The 20,912-nt window shown below is 51.3% G+C and overlaps 1 protein-coding gene across 3 annotated transcripts in view; it reads right to left on the bottom strand.

The window, feature by feature from the left end:
- Window positions 1-3,569: 3,569 nt before the first annotated feature.
- The window catches only part of MAP2K3 (mitogen-activated protein kinase kinase 3), a 54,067-nt gene continuing 36,724 nt past the window's right edge, over window positions 3,570-20,912 (bottom strand). For all 3 annotated transcript variants that reach the window (XM_048866748.2, XM_048866746.2, XM_048866747.2), the window contains exons 5-13: window positions 16,612-16,725; window positions 15,750-15,869; window positions 15,038-15,154; window positions 14,665-14,716; window positions 12,863-12,990; window positions 11,861-11,938; window positions 8,418-8,557; window positions 7,505-7,550; window positions 3,570-6,679 (exon numbers count right to left, since the gene is read on the bottom strand). In XM_048866748.2, the coding sequence (XP_048722705.1) occupies window positions 6,596-6,679; window positions 7,505-7,550; window positions 8,418-8,557; window positions 11,861-11,938; window positions 12,863-12,990; window positions 14,665-14,716; window positions 15,038-15,154; window positions 15,750-15,869; window positions 16,612-16,725 (879 nt within the window). In that variant the 3' untranslated portion in view covers window positions 3,570-6,595. The remainder of the gene's footprint in view (window positions 6,680-7,504; window positions 7,551-8,417; window positions 8,558-11,860; window positions 11,939-12,862; window positions 12,991-14,664; window positions 14,717-15,037; window positions 15,155-15,749; window positions 15,870-16,611; window positions 16,726-20,912) is intronic.

Below are 20,912 nucleotides of genomic sequence, written 5' to 3'. Positions count from 1 at the left end.
GCTCAGGGTTCTGGGTGCTCCAGGGCACAAGAGCATAGGAGGGCTGGTATGTTTCAGACAGATGCTTGATTTTAAAGGCCAAAGAGGGGGAAAGCAGCTAACGCCCGTCCGTGGGAGTCAGGACTGCTGGGTTCTGTTGTTGGCTCTGCGTTGCTGACTCCCTGCAAGATCTCTGCCAACTTCTCAAAAGCAGCCACTGCAGTGGGTACCCAGCTGGAGACACAACAGGGCCTGATCCTGCAGAGGTCCCAGGCACCTGCAGGCAGGGTGGCTGTTCAGCACCTCTTGACTGGGGCCCCCAAACTGAGCGGCAGCTTTGGGCCCTTCGCGCCATTGGCCTTGTAGGGCCAGGACCACTGGCATCCTGGGGCGGGAGGCTGCATGTGTTTGTAAAGTACAGCGAGCTCCTGGTTAGGAAGGCAGACAGGAGCGGTGTTGCGAAATAGCCTGATCACGGCTCTCGCCGGCTCCTTTGGGGGCCATTGGGAGCCAGCGCAGTCCCTGATCAGCAGCTCCTGGCACATGGCCCTTTGCTCGGGGAAGAGAGAGGGATGCTGCGGCTGAAGGCTGGCCCGCACCCTCATGCTGAGTCAGCAGTTCTACCCACCTTGCCTCCTTTCCCTCTCTGCTGGCAGTAATACCAGCTACATGGGCTACTGCACTTGGGATGGGCAGGGCTTCTTGCATTGGCTTGGCCTCCTCTGACCCAGTTTCTGTGGGTACATCAGTCACCCATTTCATAGAATATCAAGGTTGGAAGGGACCTCTGGAGGTCATCTAGTCCCACCCCCTGCTCAAAGGAGGATCAATCCCCAATTTTTGCCCCAGATCCCTAAATGGCCCTCTCAAGGATTGAGCTAACAACCCTAGGTTTAGCAGGCCAAAGCTCAAACCACTGAGCTATCCCTCCCCCCTCAGTTTCCTGAGGCTGCCCCTGAGCGGAGCCCCGAGGATTGCCTCTGCACTTCTCACCCCTTAGGTTCCCAAGAGCAAGGCAGTAGCGGGGAGGGAGCCCTGCCCAGACAGACTGCCCCCTGCAGCGCCAATAGCCAAGAAGGGTGTTGAGGGTGGGGAGGGGGGATGGATCAGATACAAATCCGGGCAGCAGGTGGCAAAGGAGTGAACGATTCTGCCCAGCGATGGGGCCGCCTTGCCGGCTGTTCCTCCCTCTGCTGCCCTTGGTGTGCTCATTAAACACAGGAAGCCGGAGTCTCTTCCCACCAAAAGAGTAGAAGGACCAAGGCGTAATGAGCACGGGGCAGGTGCCAGCCACCCGCAGTGCAATGGATGAGCCTTGCCCTGGGAAAACCACCTTCGTGATCATGGTATCTCCCCCACTCCAGGCAGAATATAGGGGCCCAAGACCCCTGCCTTGTAATAATTGCTCAGCGCTGGGCCTCACAGGAGATGGAGGAGGCATTGCAGCAGGGGAAAGCAATGAAAAAGCACTGGACTATAGAGAGCCAGCCCAGCAAACACTAGCCACTACCTCCATCTAGTGGCTGTTTGGGAGGATAGTCTTCTCTCTCAGGAGCTGGGCCGGGTCAGATCCAAAGCCATTGCTAGGGGCCCAGCACGTAGGTACAGGCTCATCTCTGAGCTCCTCCCGCACCCCAGATCTTCCGCAAAAGGTCAGGTTAGGGTTTCCCCAACCCTATTAGAAGGGAAGGGAAGGTCTGATGAAAGCAGAAGATCAGCGCTAGAGGGCCAGGAAAGGAGATTGGCTAGGGATGGGAGGGAGGTCCTGTCTACACACTTCGCATGTAAGAAGCCATGAAAACAAACCATGGGTGGAGAGTAGAATAGGCCAGGGGAGGCTAAGCCTCCGCAAACCCAGGCTGTGGCTCTGCCTCAAGGCCCCACCCTTGTTCCACCTCTCCTGCAAAGCCGGCAGGGGCTCGGCTCAGGCTGGCAGCCCAGAGCTCGGGGCGGCTAGTGGCCAGGAGCAGCTCGTGCTGCGGTGCAGGGCTCGGGACTATTCTGGCTCCAGTAGGCCCGGGTCAGGGCCTTGGGCAAGGGACTAGACTCCCCAAACAGGGGTTGCACCTCCCACCCATGAAACAACCCCCAAATTTAAGTCAACATCAGCTGAACGCTCATCCCACAAGGCAACGGGAAACTCCCACAACATTCCCACTAGAGAAGGGCAACTTAGAAAGTGGGTGATTAGTCCCAGAGTTTCTATGCAGCTGTTCAAGGGCAGTGAGGGGGATCAGGCAGGAGTCCTATTCTCACAGCCTATTAAAAAAACAAAACAAAACCCTAGCCTCTTAGATCAGTGTTCTCATGAACTATCCCCGCCTTGGAACAGCTCAAGGGTTGGAAGGGAGTGAATCCTCCACCACTGACTAGAGTTAAATGAGGTTGCTCCTAACTTCCTCCGAAGCCTACTTTGTCCATCTTCTTTGTCAACTTGACCCCACCCCAAGGTACTTTTCAGAAGGATTCAGCGGATTAAGCTCCATCCACTACTTTTTTTTTTTTATTCATAGCGATGCTGGCTCACTCTGTTAAAAATGAATACGCTCCAGTGCCGTTTCCACACAGCGTCTGCAGTGCTAGGGAATGGAATGGGGCCTGCTTGACAGCTGATGCGGGTGGCCAGAGGGATACTACACCAGCCTCAATCCGATCCCAATTTCTGATCAGAGCAACTAAGTGCATGGAGGGGTGTCGGCGGCAGGTGTCTGATCTCAGAGCGTCTGGGGGATGCAATGACCCAGTGGAAGTATTAAAGCCCCATTATTATACCTCCCTGCTCCTCCTTGCAGGAATTAACAGGTGTTTAGGTAGCTACAGAACTGAAACACAGAAGCCCTTGGCTCTGGAGGACAGAATTTAGACTGCCTGCTCTTCCGGGCAGGGACTGTGCGATGTTGGTAGAGCAGGGCCCCAGGCACTACTACAATACCAATCAACAGCCATGAGAACCCCTGCTAGCTGGTGTCGGGCCACACACTGAACTATTTAACCTCTGTCCTCCGCAAAGTAGCTTAAAATTCCATTCTGCCAGGCCGGGGCAGGGTTGGGACTCTGGTTACTGAGCATGACTAACAGCAGCAGCAGCTAGCTCTGCTAGCCTATCTTATCTACAGCTTGTTAGCCACAGTTTTCAGAGCGCTTTCCGCAGCTCAGTGTCACTATCCCCATTGCACAGGTGGAAAAACCGAGGCACGGAGTGGCAAAGTGATTTGCCCATAGTCCCTCAGCAGCCCAGGAACAGAACAGAGGTCTCCTGCATCCCACTTTAGTGTTCTATCCATTAGGCAACACTGCTTATACCAGTACATCTACAAACTGCGTACACCGCTGTTGCCCTGACCTTCCCCATTTGTTGCCTGGCTGTGTTGTCATGTGTTAAACTAAGACTGCAATCTCCGGGGCAGGAGCTGTCTTTTTATGTCTGTATAGCGCCTAGCACCACGGGGCCCGGCTCCAACCGGAGGGGGCATTCCTGTAATACACTTCATTTGTTTCAATACCAACTCCAACACTGAAAATAGACAACTGTTTGGGGCAGCTAGAATGAGCAAGTATTGATGTTCCAAGAAAAGCTCTTGAGAAGCTGGTTTGGGGGCTTATTTTATTGAAAACAATGACCAAGTTAATGGTTACAGACCATTCTCGTAAGCACAAGGTGAGAGGGCCTTCTCTCATGGCAACAATTCTCTCTCTCCAAGCTCAGCTGGGTTCCAAGCAGTTACTTGGAGTTCTTCCACCAATCCACGGAGGGAAAGCAACAGAGCCAGAAGAATAAAGGCCTTGGAGCGGAAGAAAACAAGGGCACATACCAGAACGGTAAAGCTGAAATAAAATTTAACTAGCCCAGAGCGAGATTTACTCCCGGTGCAGGTAGTGAGAACAATACCTTGGCATCACGTCAGTCACAGGGTGCGAGATTTGCTCCCCAGATGGGATTTCCCCATACACAGGCAAAAGGAAAGTCCTTCCCAGGCCATCAGGAGTACAGCTGGAATCCAACCAGAGCCAGGGCTTTATCAGGCAAGGTGAAAGGCATCCAAAACCCACGCAGTAAACGATAACCAATCCCCAAAACACCCGAGGGGGAAATAAAGGAGGGAAAAGAGCTCAAAGTCAAAATAAAACAATCCCAACTAACCAACAAGGAAAAATACAATCGTACAGCTTAGCAGCAAAGCTGCCGTCCCAAGCCTGTAGAGTTGCACCTACAAGTCTCATGAGAGTTCCAGGTGGTTTGCAGAGTGGGTGAGAGGAAGGAGCAGCTGAAAGCGTTAAATCACTTTCTTACAACAGGTAAATCTAAAAAGGTACTTTGAACCATAGAACAGAGCAGGGCTTAGCCATCTCCAGTCAATAAACAGTGCTGGTTGTGGAAGGCATGGTCTAAAATGGGACATTAGCCAGAATAGCTATTGCAGAATAAGCTATTCTGCAATAAAACCACCACTGTGGACACTATTCCAGTGCAGTCCACTTATCCTGGAATAACTGCTCTGCTCTGGAAGTGCACTAATTGTGATAAATAACAAGTGACTCATTCCAGTATAGAGTCTCCACAAGGGGAGCTACTCCGGTCAATTTCCCCTTGTAGAGAAGCCCTTAGATTGACTATGCAGCAGAACAACAAGAGCCATGAATTTAGGGGACCTGATTTATAAAGGGGCAGAGCACAAGTTAATGGAGCCGCACCCTGAAAGCCAGATCTCCCACGTACAAAGTTCCAAGAGGTGTCTTTAAAGAGGTTTGGTTAAAAAGATGCATTTTTATCAACAAATACCCAAACTACCCCACAATTTTTACGCCTTGTTGTGACCCATCCCGGCCACCCCAAATGTAACCAGAAAGTTGCTTGCATTCACCAACCCACTAGCCACATATACATTTGTATGTTCATCAGTGATTTAAAAATATATATATATATATATATATATATACACATACACACACACACAAATATGTATTAGAAAGGAAAAAAAATCAGAAAACTCATTCCATTTTAAAAACATCATCCACATATGGCATGTGCATTCTGTGATCACATACAGCAGAAGTCAGATAACTCCTCCATTCCCTGGCCCATTCAAAGGCCTCTATGGCTGCGGGAGGGGGGACCCATCTGGTTTTCACAGTGGATTTGTTAAGGAAGGGGGAGGCCCCCTCCTCCCACAAGGAAAGGGTTTAATTTATAGCTAGTTCAATTAAAACTAGGAAATGAGTTACAAAGTCCATTATATATACACATCAAATGTACAATTACCAGCACCACCTTGACACATCATGGCTTTACATAGATTTTTTTTTTTTTTGGTGAACATGGGATCGAATAGGCATTAAAGCAACCTCAGAAATGAACAAGAGTCACAGTGCTGGGTCAGTTCTTGAGCTCCGGGTGGGAGGGCCCAGCCACAGGGGGCAGAGGGGAAGGGGGAGAAGTCATAGCCTCTATGAACATCTGAAACATCGCTGAGGGTGGGATTTCGGCACCTAACTCACTGACTACCAATGGGAGCTGGCCGCCTAACTGCCTAGCCAATCTCAGCCCGGTTTATTGGGGCGGGGAAGGGCTGCACATGGAATCCTCTCCCCAAATGCCATGGGCCTGTGTCTGTTTGGACAGGGGTCCACTGGCCGGTGTGAGTGGGGAAGTGGTCCGAGGCGAGAATGCAGCTGCCCAGGGAGCGTGGGTGCAGGAGCTTAGAACAAGCTGGGACCGTTTGAACAGGCTTTTGAGGGGGAACAGGGGGGTCTACTGTAACAGTCTAGGGAGACCTGACCAGTTTGTGGATTTGCCTCAAGAGGGCTCTGGGAAGGGAGGGGCACCTCAGCCGTGGAGCGGCCTTGGACAGCCGTGCGCTTCTGATCCTGGAGCCACGACACCCCCCGCCACCTCTTCCACAAGCAGCAGCAAACTTCAGCTGTGCCCAGATTTCCACAGACCCCTTTCTGAAGAGCCCTGTGGGATCCCCGCAGCGAGGGTACCGGGCGGGGAGGGCAGGGCTTGAGGGAAGGCAGAACAAGATTGAACTCTGATGGAGGCAGCCTGTGCACCCTCAGGCCCCCAGTGGCTCAGGAAGAGACACCCTCCCATCCCTTCCCCAGGCCTCGGAGAGGTGGGGACAGGAGACTAGAGTGCCAGAAGAATCTCTTGACTCTGCTGCACAATGGAGGGAGCGAGTGCAAATATTCTCTGGACCCTTCACTGCCGCACCAGAATGGTATTGGGGGAGGGCTATTTCACACTCCCCCTGCCCCATCCTCAGGCATAGCAGATTCCTCAGCTCAGATACACAGGAGTCTGGTTCCCCTGACACAACTGAGGAGGAATGTCTGGCACCAGCAGGTCATCTCCCGAGCCCCCTCCATCCCATGGGTTAGTCAGTAACAGCACTGACTACTGTGTGTGTCAATTTCCACAAGGTCCTTCCTGTGTAACTTTCAGCATACAGGTGATAAAAACCAGAGTGCCCCCGCGCCCAGCTGGCTTGGAGACGCACACAGGCTGGGGAGATGCAATTTGTGCAAACCACTGTGAACATGAGTCCGCATCCTCTCTTGTGCAGGGAAGCCAGGGCATTGGGTTGAAGTGACTGTACGTGGCAGTGAGTCTGGTGAGTTAGGCGTCTTCCCCAAGGATCTCTGTCACAAAGGAGACCATGTCGGTCTCTTTGGCATTGTGCAAGGTGAAGAAAGGATGTTCCTGCCAACAAGAACCAGGACGGAGTCAGCTTGAGCATGAGGAAGGACAAACACTGAACACAATTGTGGCAGCAGTCACAAAGTCAGCAATACATTGTGGTGGACCCCCTGCCCCTTCCCCCCGGCAAATACAACAAGAATGCCCAAGGCTGGTACATTGATCCTTTTAGACAGCAGGTCTGAGGCCCTGGGCTGAATCTCAGAGAACACTGAGCTGAACAGATTCGTTGCACACTTTGTGACCTCTGCTTTCAAAGTACATACAAAATTCTAGGACAAAAGTCAGACATCGGGGACAACTCAACCACACAGCATCACAGGTGGCAGAAACCAGTGTAACCAGCTGATGGGCGTGTGTTACAGGTCCTCCTCTGTGCTGGTCAGCAGATTATCTGGGTTCTTACAGCCCCAACTAGGGAGCCCTCGTTCACTAGTTCAAGCCGTAGCAGCTCATGCTTTTAGCTCTGGAGGTCCCCAGTTCAACCACAGGTGTGTCAGCCACGATAGCAGCTGTCACACCAACAGCTGAGATTGTTCCAAGCCAGCCAGCAGCAGAGGTGATGGGAGACGGTGGTGAACGGATGGAAGTCTGAATACCCATGATGCACCTGGCTGGCAGACACCTCAATATGCCTGTTTAATCCGCACCTGTTCCATGTCACTGACTTGGGACTCAGCAAAAGAGTTCAAAGTGTACAGATAGCCCGGAGTCTAAACTAAGCTGTGTAGCGTGTTGTACCACTGGTCTAACACTTACTGACTATTCATTTAGCTTTAGTTACAGGCCAAGATTTTGTGAGATCAAAAAATAAAAATCCATGCTCACCATAAGTTCTAAATAGTTCATTCGTTCTGCAGGGTTCTTCCTTAAGCTGGAATAGGGGGAAAGAAAAAAAAAAATGTCCATGACACAGTGGCTTAATCTTTGCTGTCCATTGACTAAATAGGATGGGACAGAAGAGGGAGATCACTAGCCAGCATCCCCTTCTTTCTATTAGGCTACTACCAGTTCTTAACTCCCCTTGGTTACACACGTATTGGCTTTGAACCTAAGAGCCTAGCAAATCAATTAAGCAGGCAAACAGGAAAGCACTGTCGGACAGCAAACACGTTCCTGGCCTGGCAAATCAGTCACATGAAAACCTCACCCTTCACCTTGTACAGCCAGAACACGTGCAAGCTATGCCCAATATAAGAGGGTCTGGGTACCACCCAACAGGACAGATGCTGCATGCCAATACCTATGCCAGAATCACAGGCCCAGCTATAGCCCAGTTAAGAGCTGAAGGCTACTGCGGTGCAGATTCTAGGTGCACTTAAAAAGTTCCGCGAAGCCCAGCATAGCTGAGATGTGCTTTATCCTCTGAAAGTCACAATGAACCTTCACCTAATTCTAAGTGGCAGCCAAAGACAGCGTCAGGCAGCAGATGCATCAGGATGCTGCAACTGGGTTGAGTTTCTGCAGCACCGAAATTCCAACAGGGTGAACCGTACAAAGCAGAAGAGCAATCTGTTCCTTTTCAGCCGGCCCAGGCAAAACCAAATGGATCTGTGGAGCGTTTGTGGCATGGATTGCAGGACAGTGGTGATTTGGGACGAGGGGACAGGAAAGACTTACGGGGGTCCCGAGGCAGAGTAAAGGTAAGTTTTGTGCTTTGATACGGGAGACCAGCACTCGGCATCGGGAAGCCTCCGTAGGCTCAGACAGGAGACTGATGGGGTTCAGTTCAGACACTCACCACTGTGCTGTGAAGTCCACAAACTCCTTTGAGAAGCGATCAGCAGGGAGCTGGGGCGAAGGCTCCTCTACTACTTGCTTGAGTTGCTGGAAGGGGGTGCCCCAGGACTCGTAGGGGAAGCGGAGAATGGCCATCTCAATCTAGGAGGGAAAGGGAGGGAAAAGAAGAAAAAAAAGACAGCCATGAGGAATTGGCTATACTGCATGTCCATGTCCTCAGACTGCTCCGCAGCATCATAGTACTTAGATAGTTCTCTGGGTTAGGGACTGTCTTTGTGTTTCTGCTAGCACAAGGGGTCCTGGGCCATGACTTCGGTTCCTAGACACTACAGCAATACAGTATACCAGCTTCAGGCCAACAGCCCCAAGTGTACACTGGGCACTAGCAGTTGATAGTTGATACTGTTTCGGTGAAAAAATGGTGACGTTTTTAAATGAACTTTTTGACCAAAATGAAAGTTTCCTGCCAAAACTTTCCTGTTTTTCATTAAAAAATTAAACCAGAAGCTAAAGTGCTTTTCCACAACTCCAATTCTTTTTCCAGATTTTGGCTTCTCACCCACATATATTATATGTTCTCTGAGGAAATTCTGAAAACAGGATTTTTTTTTTTTTTTTTTAAAAGGTTCTCCATGAAAAACGAGGCAGTTCTGAGCTGCTTTGCAGCTGGCCGCTTCGGTATTACTCAGCCCATTTTCAACATGTCCATCACGTGGCATTTGGGCATCTGAAGATTCCTAACACCCTCCTGAGTTTACACTAACCCCCACTGGGAATATTACTACACAAAAAGACACGCCCATGGAATAGGAAAGCCAATGGAAGAGAATTAGTTAGCAGAGAATCGGCTATTCCAGTTTGGACCATGAATCCACCAAACCTGCTATCTTTACTCTATCAGCAGCCTTTGCTGCATGTTTCAGAGGCAGGCAAAATCCTACCAGGCACCCAGAGGCATCATGTAATGCCACATAGAGAAAGGATATTTATTTGGTGATCGGCTTATGCCCAGAATCAGGAGATTCAACCACCTCTACCCTGGCCTGCATAATTTCCAGTGTTCTCGGTCAAAGTCAGGCTGCCTAGTCAAACCCAACAAAAATCTCCAGCCTCCTGCACATTCCAGAGGCTTCTTTTCTTTTAAGTCTGATGGTAACTTGGAGCTCGTGCAATGGAAGCAAAACAAGAACAAGGATTGATCCCACTCCAAGTACTGCCCACATACTTGCTGACTGCCCTCCAGCTCTTTTTTCAGACCTAAACACTCAGCCTTCCTTTTCTCCTTTTGATTGCAAGTTCTCTCACATCTCTAGACAGCTTCGCTGCCCTTCCTCTGGGTCCACAGCCGCAGCTGTATCTTTAAGGTACATCACCACGAACCCTGTCTCGGTAGCTAAGCTCAGTTAGGGGGCTCATGCGGTTGGCTCCTAAAGGAGAACTCTGCGGGCCAGCGGCAGAGCAAGCTCTGGAAGGGTTTGGAATGCATAGAAGCCAGAGTCTAGCCAGCTTCATGGCCTGATGCAAGCTGTGCTAAGTTTAGCTTCTGCTGTTTATGTCCTTAACCACTACAATGAGAGTTGCCCTGTAAAAATTCTCTATAGTGCTGCGAGGGATGGCACCGTGTTACAAAGGATTCATTCCTGCCCTCAGACAGGCACTGTTACCTGATGGAAGAGTCACTGACTGCCCGGCACAGGCCAGGATGGGAGGGCAGGAAGGAGCCCTCAATGAGCTCCGACACCCCGCAGGGACACTGGGCACACAATGCAGCAGCCCCAAGAGGCTTTGGTCTCATGATTGGTGACCAGTCTGGATTCGGATTCCTGCTGCCAGAAAACTCTGTGCAACCCACCCACAAAAAGATCCTATTTGGTACTAGCCAACAGTCCTGAATACATGCTGGCCCCTAGGTTACAAAAACAGGAAGCCAGCCCAGAGGAAGACATTAGTAAGAATCACACAGGCTGGGGCAAAAATCAGTGGCCTGCTGGCAACATTTCAGTGGAGCCCTCTCTCTGGCTTTTACATAAGCCGATAGATTTCCTCATTCACACAATTGCTCATTGCACGGCTTCCTGCATTTTGGGAGGAAAACTGAAGCATGATCACATTTCCAGGCTGCTGCGCAGGTGTCCAATCAGCTCAGCTCCAGACTGAACGCAAATTCGAACAGGCAAGTGTTGGAGGTTGCTTTTGCGGGGTGGTGGGGGGGACGGGATGATGGGACAGGGACGGACGACATTTGCCAAGGCAGTCCTTTGCCGCATGCACAAACCAACTTCATGAATGTCACAGTTAAAAGCATGGGGGAAATCCTTTAAAAAAAAAAAAAAAAAACAAACACACACTACCCCCTCAGTCTCTCCATCTCTTGGAAGGGGAGAAAACATTTCCCAGGCTTTAAATTCTTTGAGCCACGAACCGCGATTTCCTTCGTCCATTGGTGCCAGAAGGCTTTAGATGCTCACTGAAACAGCAGTTTCTTACGCTTGGTAGATAAGCTACCCTAAGCCACCACTACTACAAATCAGATTTATAACCAGAGAGCAGCATGGCTGGCTTGAAACATTCCCTGTGTCCACGCATCATGAGAGTTGTGTGTTCCTCACCCTCCCCAGCTAGAGGTCTTGAGATGGGTGCAACTCACTTCTTGCAACACCCAGATCCCCAAAGCTCTGCTTTCTGTAACTGGTTGGGCTGGCCCTCCTTCCTCCCAGTTCTCTGGGCAGTGACATATCCCACATCGCATTGACCCACCTGCTACTCTGTGTGCATGTTCTCTGGGCACTATGGCATGACTGACCCAGATACTCCCAGATACTCCCTGCTACTCAGGTCAGGCACATGGTACAAACAGCTGGGTTGGCAGAACAGTCGCTCCTTGGGTACAAGCTGAACCACATTCCTTGTGCCCAGCTACGGAGACCATGCCCCCAACTAGCACACGAGGGAACTGGAGGGTGGACAGGGCCGTGAATGTGGTGTTAAAAGCCTGGAATCCTGGCTTCCCACAAGAGGCACCAGCACCCTCTTCATCAACAGAGCCAGCCTGGACCCAGCACCCCTGGGAGCCCACAGCCCAACCTGCCATTTTCATTTGCCTGCCAAGGGATTTAAGCCCCTCTGGAGTGGAGGGGGGCTCAGAGCTAACCTGATACTGCCCAACGTACTTGTGAAAACCACAGCCCCAGGCAGCAAAACAGCTGTACCGGGGAATGCAAGGAGAAGTCTGTTGAGGGCCAAACCCCAAGGCCCTTACGGTGTCTTCATCCAGTCCTGCTCCCATAGACTGGAACAGGAACTGGCCTTAGGATTTGGCTTCTACTGGAACATATCCTCCTGGGGTAGCAGTTTCCAAACCACTTTAAACATGACCAGGCTACAAGCTGGAGGTAGGCCCTCCCCAGCGTGGTCATACAGACCACAGAGCGCGAGCACCATTACCATTGTGATTCCAAGACTCCACACATCAGACTTCACGTTGTAGCCCTTCTGGTTCAGTTCCGGGTTTATTCTCTCAGGCTGTAATGACAAGATGGAAGATGCATTCAACTCAATCTCATTTGCCCAACGTAGAAGACAGACAGACACCTACCAGCATATATTCTGCACTACGAAACCCAGCCTAGGTGGGCTCCCCATGGGCTGATGTTAGGGTATAGGCTCCCCCGAGAAAAGTTACCTCTAAACAAGACTGATCAAAGCAATGTCTTGATCAGCCTTACCCACATTAATTTTGTTCTTCTTTCCCCACATTCCAACTCCCAGAAATGGCTTCAACTGCAATTGCCAATATCATCAGTTATGGTGGCCCTCCTGGTGCGAGGCACTGTGCATCCATCTGAGAAAAGGACAGTTCCTGCCCCCAAGGAATGTACAGTCCGCACATATAACAAGACAGCAACAGGTGGGTAACGCTGGGCAGGGTGCTGGGAGGACAAGGCAAGCAGTGAAACAATCCTGATTAGCTCAGTAAGTAGAAATGTCAGCATGCTGTCTAGCCAATGAGGAGGCAGCCAGCCAACAGGCATCTTCTGCCAACGGCCAGGCTGGTAAGACGATTCCCTGTGCTATTTTGAGGACAGAAGATGGCAGGGGAGCAGCCTGGGTTACAGAGACAACGCTTGGTGCCCAGTCCAACAAAGCCCATGCTGAACTACACGGGTAACCCCGCTGACTCAATTAATCAGATGTGCAGTGATTTGAGTGGGGCCCATTACATGCTTCAAGTTAAACCAAGTGCTTTGCTGAATCGGGGCCCCCAGAGAACATTCTGTGAGCAGTTCAATTTCAGGGCAGGCCAAGGGGAGTGGGCAGGTGGTTTGTTTTCATTCTGTTCCTACTTCAAATTAGGAGCTGGGGAGGGGACAGAGCCACCCACAGCTGATCCAAGGCAGAATGCAGGCTCAAAATGACAGACCAGATTACACATCCACACACACTTACAGCCATGTAGGGTTTACAGCCAGCATCCATGGTCTTAGCGACGGAGTCCACCAAGTAGCCACTGATTCCAAAGTCACACATTTTCACGTGCCCCTCCTTGTTAATGAGAACGTTGGAAGGCTTCACATCTAACAGGATTACAGAGAGGGAGCGGATTACATCTTCCATTTAGAAAGCACAAAAGAAGTGGGCTACAGAATTAAGGAGGCTTAAAACCAGGAAGTCAATGTTCCTGTCTGGCAGAGACTTTGCAGGGAATCCTGGCTGACTCAAGGGAGAGAGGATAAGCCAAAGGAAACAAGATCAGAAGTCAAAAGCCCCACTGATCCTAGATTTTAATATTATACGCTCTTATTTTTAGTATACTTTGCACTTCTATAGCACCTTATACCCCAGGATGAGCTAAGCCTCTACCTCAAGGGTGGCCAATCTGAGCCTGAAAAGGAACCAGAATTTACCAACGTACATTGCCAAAGAGCCACAGTAATACGTCAGCAGCCCCCACATCAGCTCCTCCCCACCCCCGACTCCCAGCACCTCCCGCCCACTGGCAGCCCCACCCAATCAGCACCTCCCACTCCCTCCCCACACCTCCCGATCAGCTGTTTCGTGGCATACAGGAGGCTCTGGGCGGGAGGGAGAGGAGCAAGGGCAGTGCAGGCTCATGAGAGGGCGCGGGAAGGGGTGGAGTGGGGGCAGGGCCTGTGGCAGAGCCAGGGGTTGAGCAGCGAGCACCCCCTGGCACGGTGGGAAGTTGGCGCTTGTCGCTCCAGCCCCGGAGTCAGTGCCAATACAAGGAGCCGCATAGTAACGTCTGAAGAGCCGCATGTGACTCCGGAGCCCCAGGTTGGCCACCCCTGCTCTACCTCCTTAGGCGACAGACAGATCTCTTCTGATGCAGAACCTGAAGCGCAGACAGAATAAGTGACTTGCCCAAGGTTATGCCTCTGCTATAGCAGAGCAAGGAAGAGGACCTAAGTCTCCTGACTTCCAGTCCCTGAGTTTTAGCCATGAGTTTATCCTTCAGCCCCCGGCCAGCTGCAAGGAATCTGAGGGAATTTTTCTAACAGTCTGCAATTTATGCTCATTCTTCAGGAGCTGAAGTTGTGAGTGGGAAGTATGTGGAAATAAAATTGTTACACATTCGAGCTGGAAAGGGGAAAAGGCCCAGAATCATGTGGTGGGTTAAAAATAAGGCTACATTTTAGTCATGGGCATTTTGAGTAAAAGTCATGGATAGGTCACGGGCAGTAAACAAAAATTCACGGCTTGTGACCTGACTATGACTTACTATATACCCCTAACTAAAACTTGGGCCGGGTGCTCTGGGAGGGCAATCTGGGAGCACCATGGGTGCTGGAGGTGGGGGGGGCCCGGCACCCCTGTTGGTGCCGGGGGGGCAGGGGGGGCAGCAGCACAAGGCCCAGGCCCCCTACTGGTGCTGGAGGGGGGCGCGCGGGCGGGGGCATGTGACCCAGGATCCCTGCTGGTGCTGGGGGCTCGAGCAGCCCCCGAGCCAGCACCAGCCATTGCAGAAGTCACGGAGGTCACAGAATCTGTGTCTTCCGTGACAGACACGCAGCCTTAGTTATAAGGAACAACTTCAATGTGTCGTGGGTGCAAAACATCCCTTAGGGTCAGGCCCGTAGGTTTGAAGCTTGTCTCAGAATTCTAAGCACCTTCTGCAAAATGAATCCAGGAGCCAGCCACACCCAGCATCCTACAGGATTTGAGCCCTCCTAAAATGGATTCCAAGGAGAGAGAATCACGCAGGCATGTCATTCTAGTCACCCGGCACTTACCTCTGTGAATCACTGACAGTTTACTGTGCAAATGCTCCAGTGCTCGCACAATCTGGAGATCAGAAGAGAGAGAACTTGTCGGACACACTGAACCTCACGGAGTGAGCCTTTCCCAGCAACACCGCCACCAGCTTCTAAACGAGTATGTGTTCGAACAGGTGGCGTGTGCCATTAGCTTCAGGGCAACAGAGCCGGCAACGCGTGGTCTCTTTGCATTCACACATAAATATCACAATGCTTAGGACCCTGTGCAGCATGCCCCAGGGCCAAGCCCTGGGGCAGTGCAAGCTTCCAGAACCGAAGGTGGGGTCGGTAGGGGGATGGTACCGAAGGACACCACCCAGCATTCTCCAATCAAAAGCCAGCCACTCACAGACACAGCGATCTTCCCGAGGATATCCTCAGGGATCGTCTTCTTCTTTTCCAGCGCCTTCTTATAGAATTTATCCAGAGAGGTGTCCATCAGCTCCATGCAGATCCACACATCGCCCTAATGAAGAGAGAAGCCGTTCACGAGGAAGAGGAGGAGGAGGAATTTCCTTGCACAGAATCACCCTGAGATCAAATGAAGGTGGCAGTCCCTGCCCTTTTGATGCAGGAAAACCTGTAAGCTGTTGCTGCAAGCATCAGCTCCTTCTGTATCCGAGCACCATGTTTGCCGGCGGCATGGGCGGGATGAAGACATATGGGCCAAAGCTGCACTTAAGATACCGTTGCAAGTACTGTTTTAGGGCCTGTTCCAAAGTACAGTGATATGGCTGGAAAGATCCCCATTGATGCAATGAGCTTTGAACCAGAGCCTTAGTATGGAGGTGGGACAGTGGAGGAGAGAGAAACTACTCCTCCTCCTCACCCAGGCTCCTTGGCACTTGGTGAATGTAATATGGTGGCCTAGGATCTACTCCTTCTGGAGAATTGACGGATCTGTGCCATGCTGGAGTCCAACCAGCCACTAACACAGCCCCTGCAGAATGGCCAGGAGAGGCTGGATACGGGGTTCTTCAAGAAACCATTTCACCCCTGTACCATAAGCAGGTTAAGAACCGAGCTGCCAGAGCACACCAGATCTAATACTGCCCCCTTACCTCTCGGAAGAGGGCTCCATAGAAGGTGACTGTATAGAAGCAGTCTACTGTCCTCATGGAGATATCCAAGTCCATCAGTAACCTCTTCTGCTCTTGAGTGTTCACGGTCGCTCGGATTCTCTGAGACAGAAAAAAGCTGTTAGCCAACAGTTATGCTCTTGGGCCCACACGTGACACCTCAGACCTCCCATTACATTCTTGGAGCTTTAAAGGGCCTCATTGTTAGCCTAACCTTCACTAGGCCTCATCTTGCATCTGCAGTGCTGATGGACAGAATTTCACCCACCCCTTAGGTCATTTAGACGCATAGGTCCCAGATTTCCAGGTAGTGTACTTGGTTACCACTGTGGGATCTCCGCTACCATTGGTGGACTCTGTGCCAGCCCCTGAAGCATGCCAGCCCCTGAAGCATGCCAGCCCCTGAAGCATGCCAGCCCCTGAACAGGCACTTAGATATACAAGTGGCCTACACAGCAGGTCCAGGTGACCGAGGGCATGAACTTCGAGGGCTGGGATGTCATGCACTGAGCATTGAAATGCTTCAGAGTGTCCTGTGCTGCAGGAGTAGCACTCCATTCCCTACAGGAAGGTGGGTTCTGCTCATGCTTTTCCACTCGCCTAGTCAGTGCCTCCCCAAATCCAGCCCCACCAATGGAATGCTGGAGTCACACACGGAACTAGGCAGGGTCTCATTCACATCCAGGTACCCAAGGAGACGGGGGCTCAATCCAACAGCCAGAGGAGTCACTCAGGTTCTCTCCATAAACTCCAACAGGCGCTGGACTGGGTTTCCAGAGGAGCTGCTCCCTGCTCTCTCGAGCCTCACACGCCACTGCGGGAGACCCCAGTGTGCTGTTCTCACCTTGACAGCCATGATGGTGCCACTCTGCGCATGCCGTACTTTCTCCACCACTCCATAGGCTCCACGGCCCAGCTCCGAAATGGTCACCAAGTCATCGGCTTCCACTTCAAAGTTCTGTAGGAGAGAGGACACATCACCATCTACACCAGCACCGACAGGAGATAGACGAAACATGAGTAAGAGCGGAGGAGCTACAATCCCTCCCCTCGCTGCCACATGTGAAAATGGACACCAACCACAGAACCAAGCCTTGACCTGAAGCGTCCACCCCAGACATTCACTTTGACGAGACCGTAACACACTGGTTTAGTTCAGTCATGACTCCTGCTAGAGGTGGCCCACAGCACCATAACAGCCTGCTGCCGATGCACAGCTAGTGAAGTTACTTCTTTGGCTCATGTGATAGACCTATAATTTTGGTCCCAGGTTTCGTCCCCACTGACCACTGTGTCTGTAAGTAGGTCAGACGAACAACTTCATTTTGCTCGGGCAAGGGCACAGGAGGCTAAGTAGCCCTCTTTTCATTTGTCCCACCCCAACTTTCCTACCGAATAAGAGGAGAAACACTGTGGAGCTTCCATTGGATATGCCCAACCATGCTGGAAACCCAGCACCATCCTGTTTAGTCCTGTTCCGTACCCATTGTCACTGCACAGAAGATGCTACCATGCAAAGGGAAGACTTGCTTAGGGCCAACAGCATCCAATGGGCTGAAATGAAGTCTGAATTCAGGGCATCAGAGCGCCTTCTCCTACCAAACCCCTGTGAAGTTGGCTCCGTCCAAAGTTATTGAAACATATCCACATTTGACAATCTCCCAGCATAAATCCAGTCACACTAGGTGCGAGCTGCAATCCATGAAGTGGTGGCATAGACTGGGTTTTTGCGTGCACTGGCTGGGACACACTTCACCTAAAGCATTTCCTCACAGTTTAGACAGCATAGACTGGGCCAGCACTCCACGCTAGACAAGGACTAACCAGACTGTGTCTGCGATGTTACAATATTAACATGAGAGACTCAGGCGCCATTGCAAGCAGACGTGGCTGGGCGAGTGGCACATAACTTGCTACACAATGTACGCTAAAGACTGCAACCGCACCACGCGCTGCTAGGTTACTGCCTTTGTAAAGTGATTTAAACAGGACAGCGAGCTGGGCTCAGTGAGCCATCACCTTCCCTGCCTCAGCACCTCCACCAAGCGCTTCCGCACCGTGGTCTCACTAAGTGGCTTTGCTCAAGCATGTGAAATCAATTAAATACACACTGGTGCCACCCAGCCACCTCAGGTGAACTCCGCAGCCGCCCCGAGGCAGGGAGACACATACCAAGACATATGCTGGCTGTTACAGAAGCCCGGATACTGTATATTTTCCCAGCCCATGTCGGAGATAACGGCTAAGACGGGAAAGCAGGTTCCTTGCTGCCTTCCTCCCCAGGACCTGTTTGAAGCCCAATGCCCCACGACCACTTGGCAGTCAGAGCCCAGCCACGGCAAACTGCCATTGCAGGAGGCAGCTAACGCTGTCGGTTTCTCCCCCCCGGCACACACGCTTCTCCGTATCAGAATTACTGGTACAAGGATGTGTCTATAGTGGCTGCAGGGGCAGCAAACCTGAGCTGAACGCTGGGCCCGCTCTATCCTGCACCATCTTGCGTTCCACAGGAAATTCTGGGAAGCCATAGGTCAACTTTGGGTGCAGCTGTGACCTGAGCGTGACCGCCAGCAATCCTGGGAACTACAGAGCTCTATAAGCCTGCCCCATCCCCTGCTCCATTCTGCTTTGCAAACTTTTCAGACTCCGGCCAAGCAGCAAATGTGTTGCTACAGAAACGCAATCAATAGACCTTTAGGGACCCTTATCAACGGGCATGCGCATTGCAGCTATCCAAGAGATCTTCCACTTTCTGCCGCTTTAAACTGACATGTACCCAAGGACGCAGAAGGAATTTCATTCAGTACTGATCATGGACCTTCATTTTTCTAGTTGGGTGAACCGATGTGAGAGAGAAAATGTTGACTCTCCGGACTTAAGACTTGCAGACGTTCCTTGTTTTAAAGGAACAATGCATTGTTATCGGCGTATAACCCCATATATTCAAGGCAAATGGGGAAAAGGGGCTTCTGCCTTATTTACACTTCTTAGGAAGAAAGGCCTGAAAGTTGACTCTTCCCTCACCTCCCCAAAAAAACATTAATAGTCATCTTGTTGTTGATACCTAAGGTTGCAATTGCTTGTCTACCCTAGGAGACTCTGGACAGCTGGAGAACTAGCAAGATGGTCAGGAATCAAAAGAAGATTGGAGATGGATAACAAGAGTACACAGTTATAATAATATGGATTAAAAAACCCTGAGATCTAGAAGGATCCAAACAGGTTTCAGGGCATAAACCAACCTCTAACTAATTGGGGTTAGGGACAGACTTCCCTGGGGGCAGGTTATCCCACCACTGCCTCCTGCACCTTCCTCTGAAACTACTGCTACTAGCTATTGTTGGATCCAAATTCCTGGACCAGATGGTCTGATCCAGTCTAGCAATTCCTGTAATGTCCCTCATACCAATGAAGTGAAAGCTGGTTAATCAAGGAAGCGATTTTAATTGAGAGTGTTTAGCTTTGTTGCATTTAACACCTAAAATAAAGCAACAACTCCACTCATCCCTTCTATCCTAGGCTGGGATAGCTTTCCGCACATCTGAGAGTCACTCAACAGAGCTTCCTTCAAAGAGATGAAGACTAGACTTGACATTCCTGATATTTCTAAGGGTTGAGATCTTTTTTTAAACACCCACACCTTTCCAGCCATCTTTATAAATAGTGAGGAGCAGAAAGGGCTGACACCCCCTTCTGCTCTTTGCATCAACAAGTTTGTTATATTATGGCTCTTGCTACAAGGCAAAGGAGAATTTAAATAGGGGAACATAGCTGGTGAAGTAGGACACTTGCATGGCTGCTGGCGATGGCAGAGTACTGTCTTCACCCACTCCAGGGCTCTCCTACTTTCCATCTAGATATTATATGGCCATCATCCCCCGGTACCGGTGCACCTCAAAACTGTGAATGGATTTTATCCTTGTAATGCCCCATTTAACAGACAGGGAACGGAAAGACCCAGGGTAGACTAAGTGACTTGCCCAAGGTCACACAGGGAGCTTGTGCCCATGCTGATCCCCAGTCTCTTGAGCCCAACCCACAGCTCCATCCGCTAGATTATCCTTCCTCTCCTATGTAATCATGAGCTACTCCCTCAAGATTTATTTGCACACCCATTCAGAGTAACAAAGACCAATCGGTTCCTTGCCCCGCGAATTGTGCGAGGAAGCTGCAAGCACTCCGCCCAGCGAGCAGCAGCCCTCCCTTTGCGCGACAAGATTGGAATGGCCCCTCGTTTTGCTTTGGTCTTCAGGAAATCAACTATTTACACAGGAGTCAAAGCTAAGCTGTGAGGAAGGGCGGGTAAGGTACGACATTTGTTGCACAAGGGGGACTCTGCTCCAGAAACAACGCCTGCAGGTTACACCCAGAGCGGAGGGGGAACAGGGCTGTGTGCTGAAGACAGGCGGCCAGTGCACATCTGGGCCTAAAGAGCCCTCTCTGCATAGCCACTGGGCCATGTAATGGTCAAAAGGAGAACTCTGCTACACGGTGCCTTTTAACTCTCAACACCGTCCACTAAAGCCAGATGACTCTGGTCCCCATATGGTCCAGGAAGCAGGGGAGTTCCACGCCTGAGCTCAGCCGTAAGGCATGCACTGCCCAGCACAGGAAGACGCCAGCCGCTTCCCCTGCAATACAGCACATCCTGGAAGGAGCTGGCTAGGGCAGGGGGCAGGTCAGCAAGCAGAGTTAGGCTGACCGGAGACCCATGCAAAATCACTACCCGAGGGGGCTGCCTCCCGTCAGTGCCAGCGGATGAAGCGTGCAGCAGCAGGCTCCCAGCTCCCAAGAGGGCATCTTTGCTGCCTCCAGAGCAGCCATTCAGTGAGCGCTCCAGTTTATTCTTTTATTCGGGCGTTTGCACGAACCACTTCCAAAAGCCAGCGACTCCTTCCCCCCAGCATTAAGAGCCGATGGAGTTCCCAGCACAGCGTTCTGCCAGGATCATCCTCCCCGCTGCTTGCCAGGGTCTGAGTTCCCACCCGCCAGGGTTCAGGGGGACTAATCCCCTCCTCGCTGCTGTGCCAATGCCCGGCAGGGCTGGTTTAGGGTTAGCGCAGGGGCCAGGGTACACATATTTATGGGTTGTGCAGACACAGTGGACTACGGCTGAGTTTTTCAGCCACAACTGCAGGTGCCTCA

The sequence above is a fragment of the Caretta caretta genome, chromosome 10 (genome assembly GCF_965140235.1).
Source record: "Caretta caretta isolate rCarCar2 chromosome 10, rCarCar1.hap1, whole genome shotgun sequence".
Taxonomy (NCBI): Eukaryota; Metazoa; Chordata; order Testudines; family Cheloniidae; genus Caretta; species Caretta caretta.
This window is presented reverse-complemented; position numbering and strand designations above follow the sequence as displayed.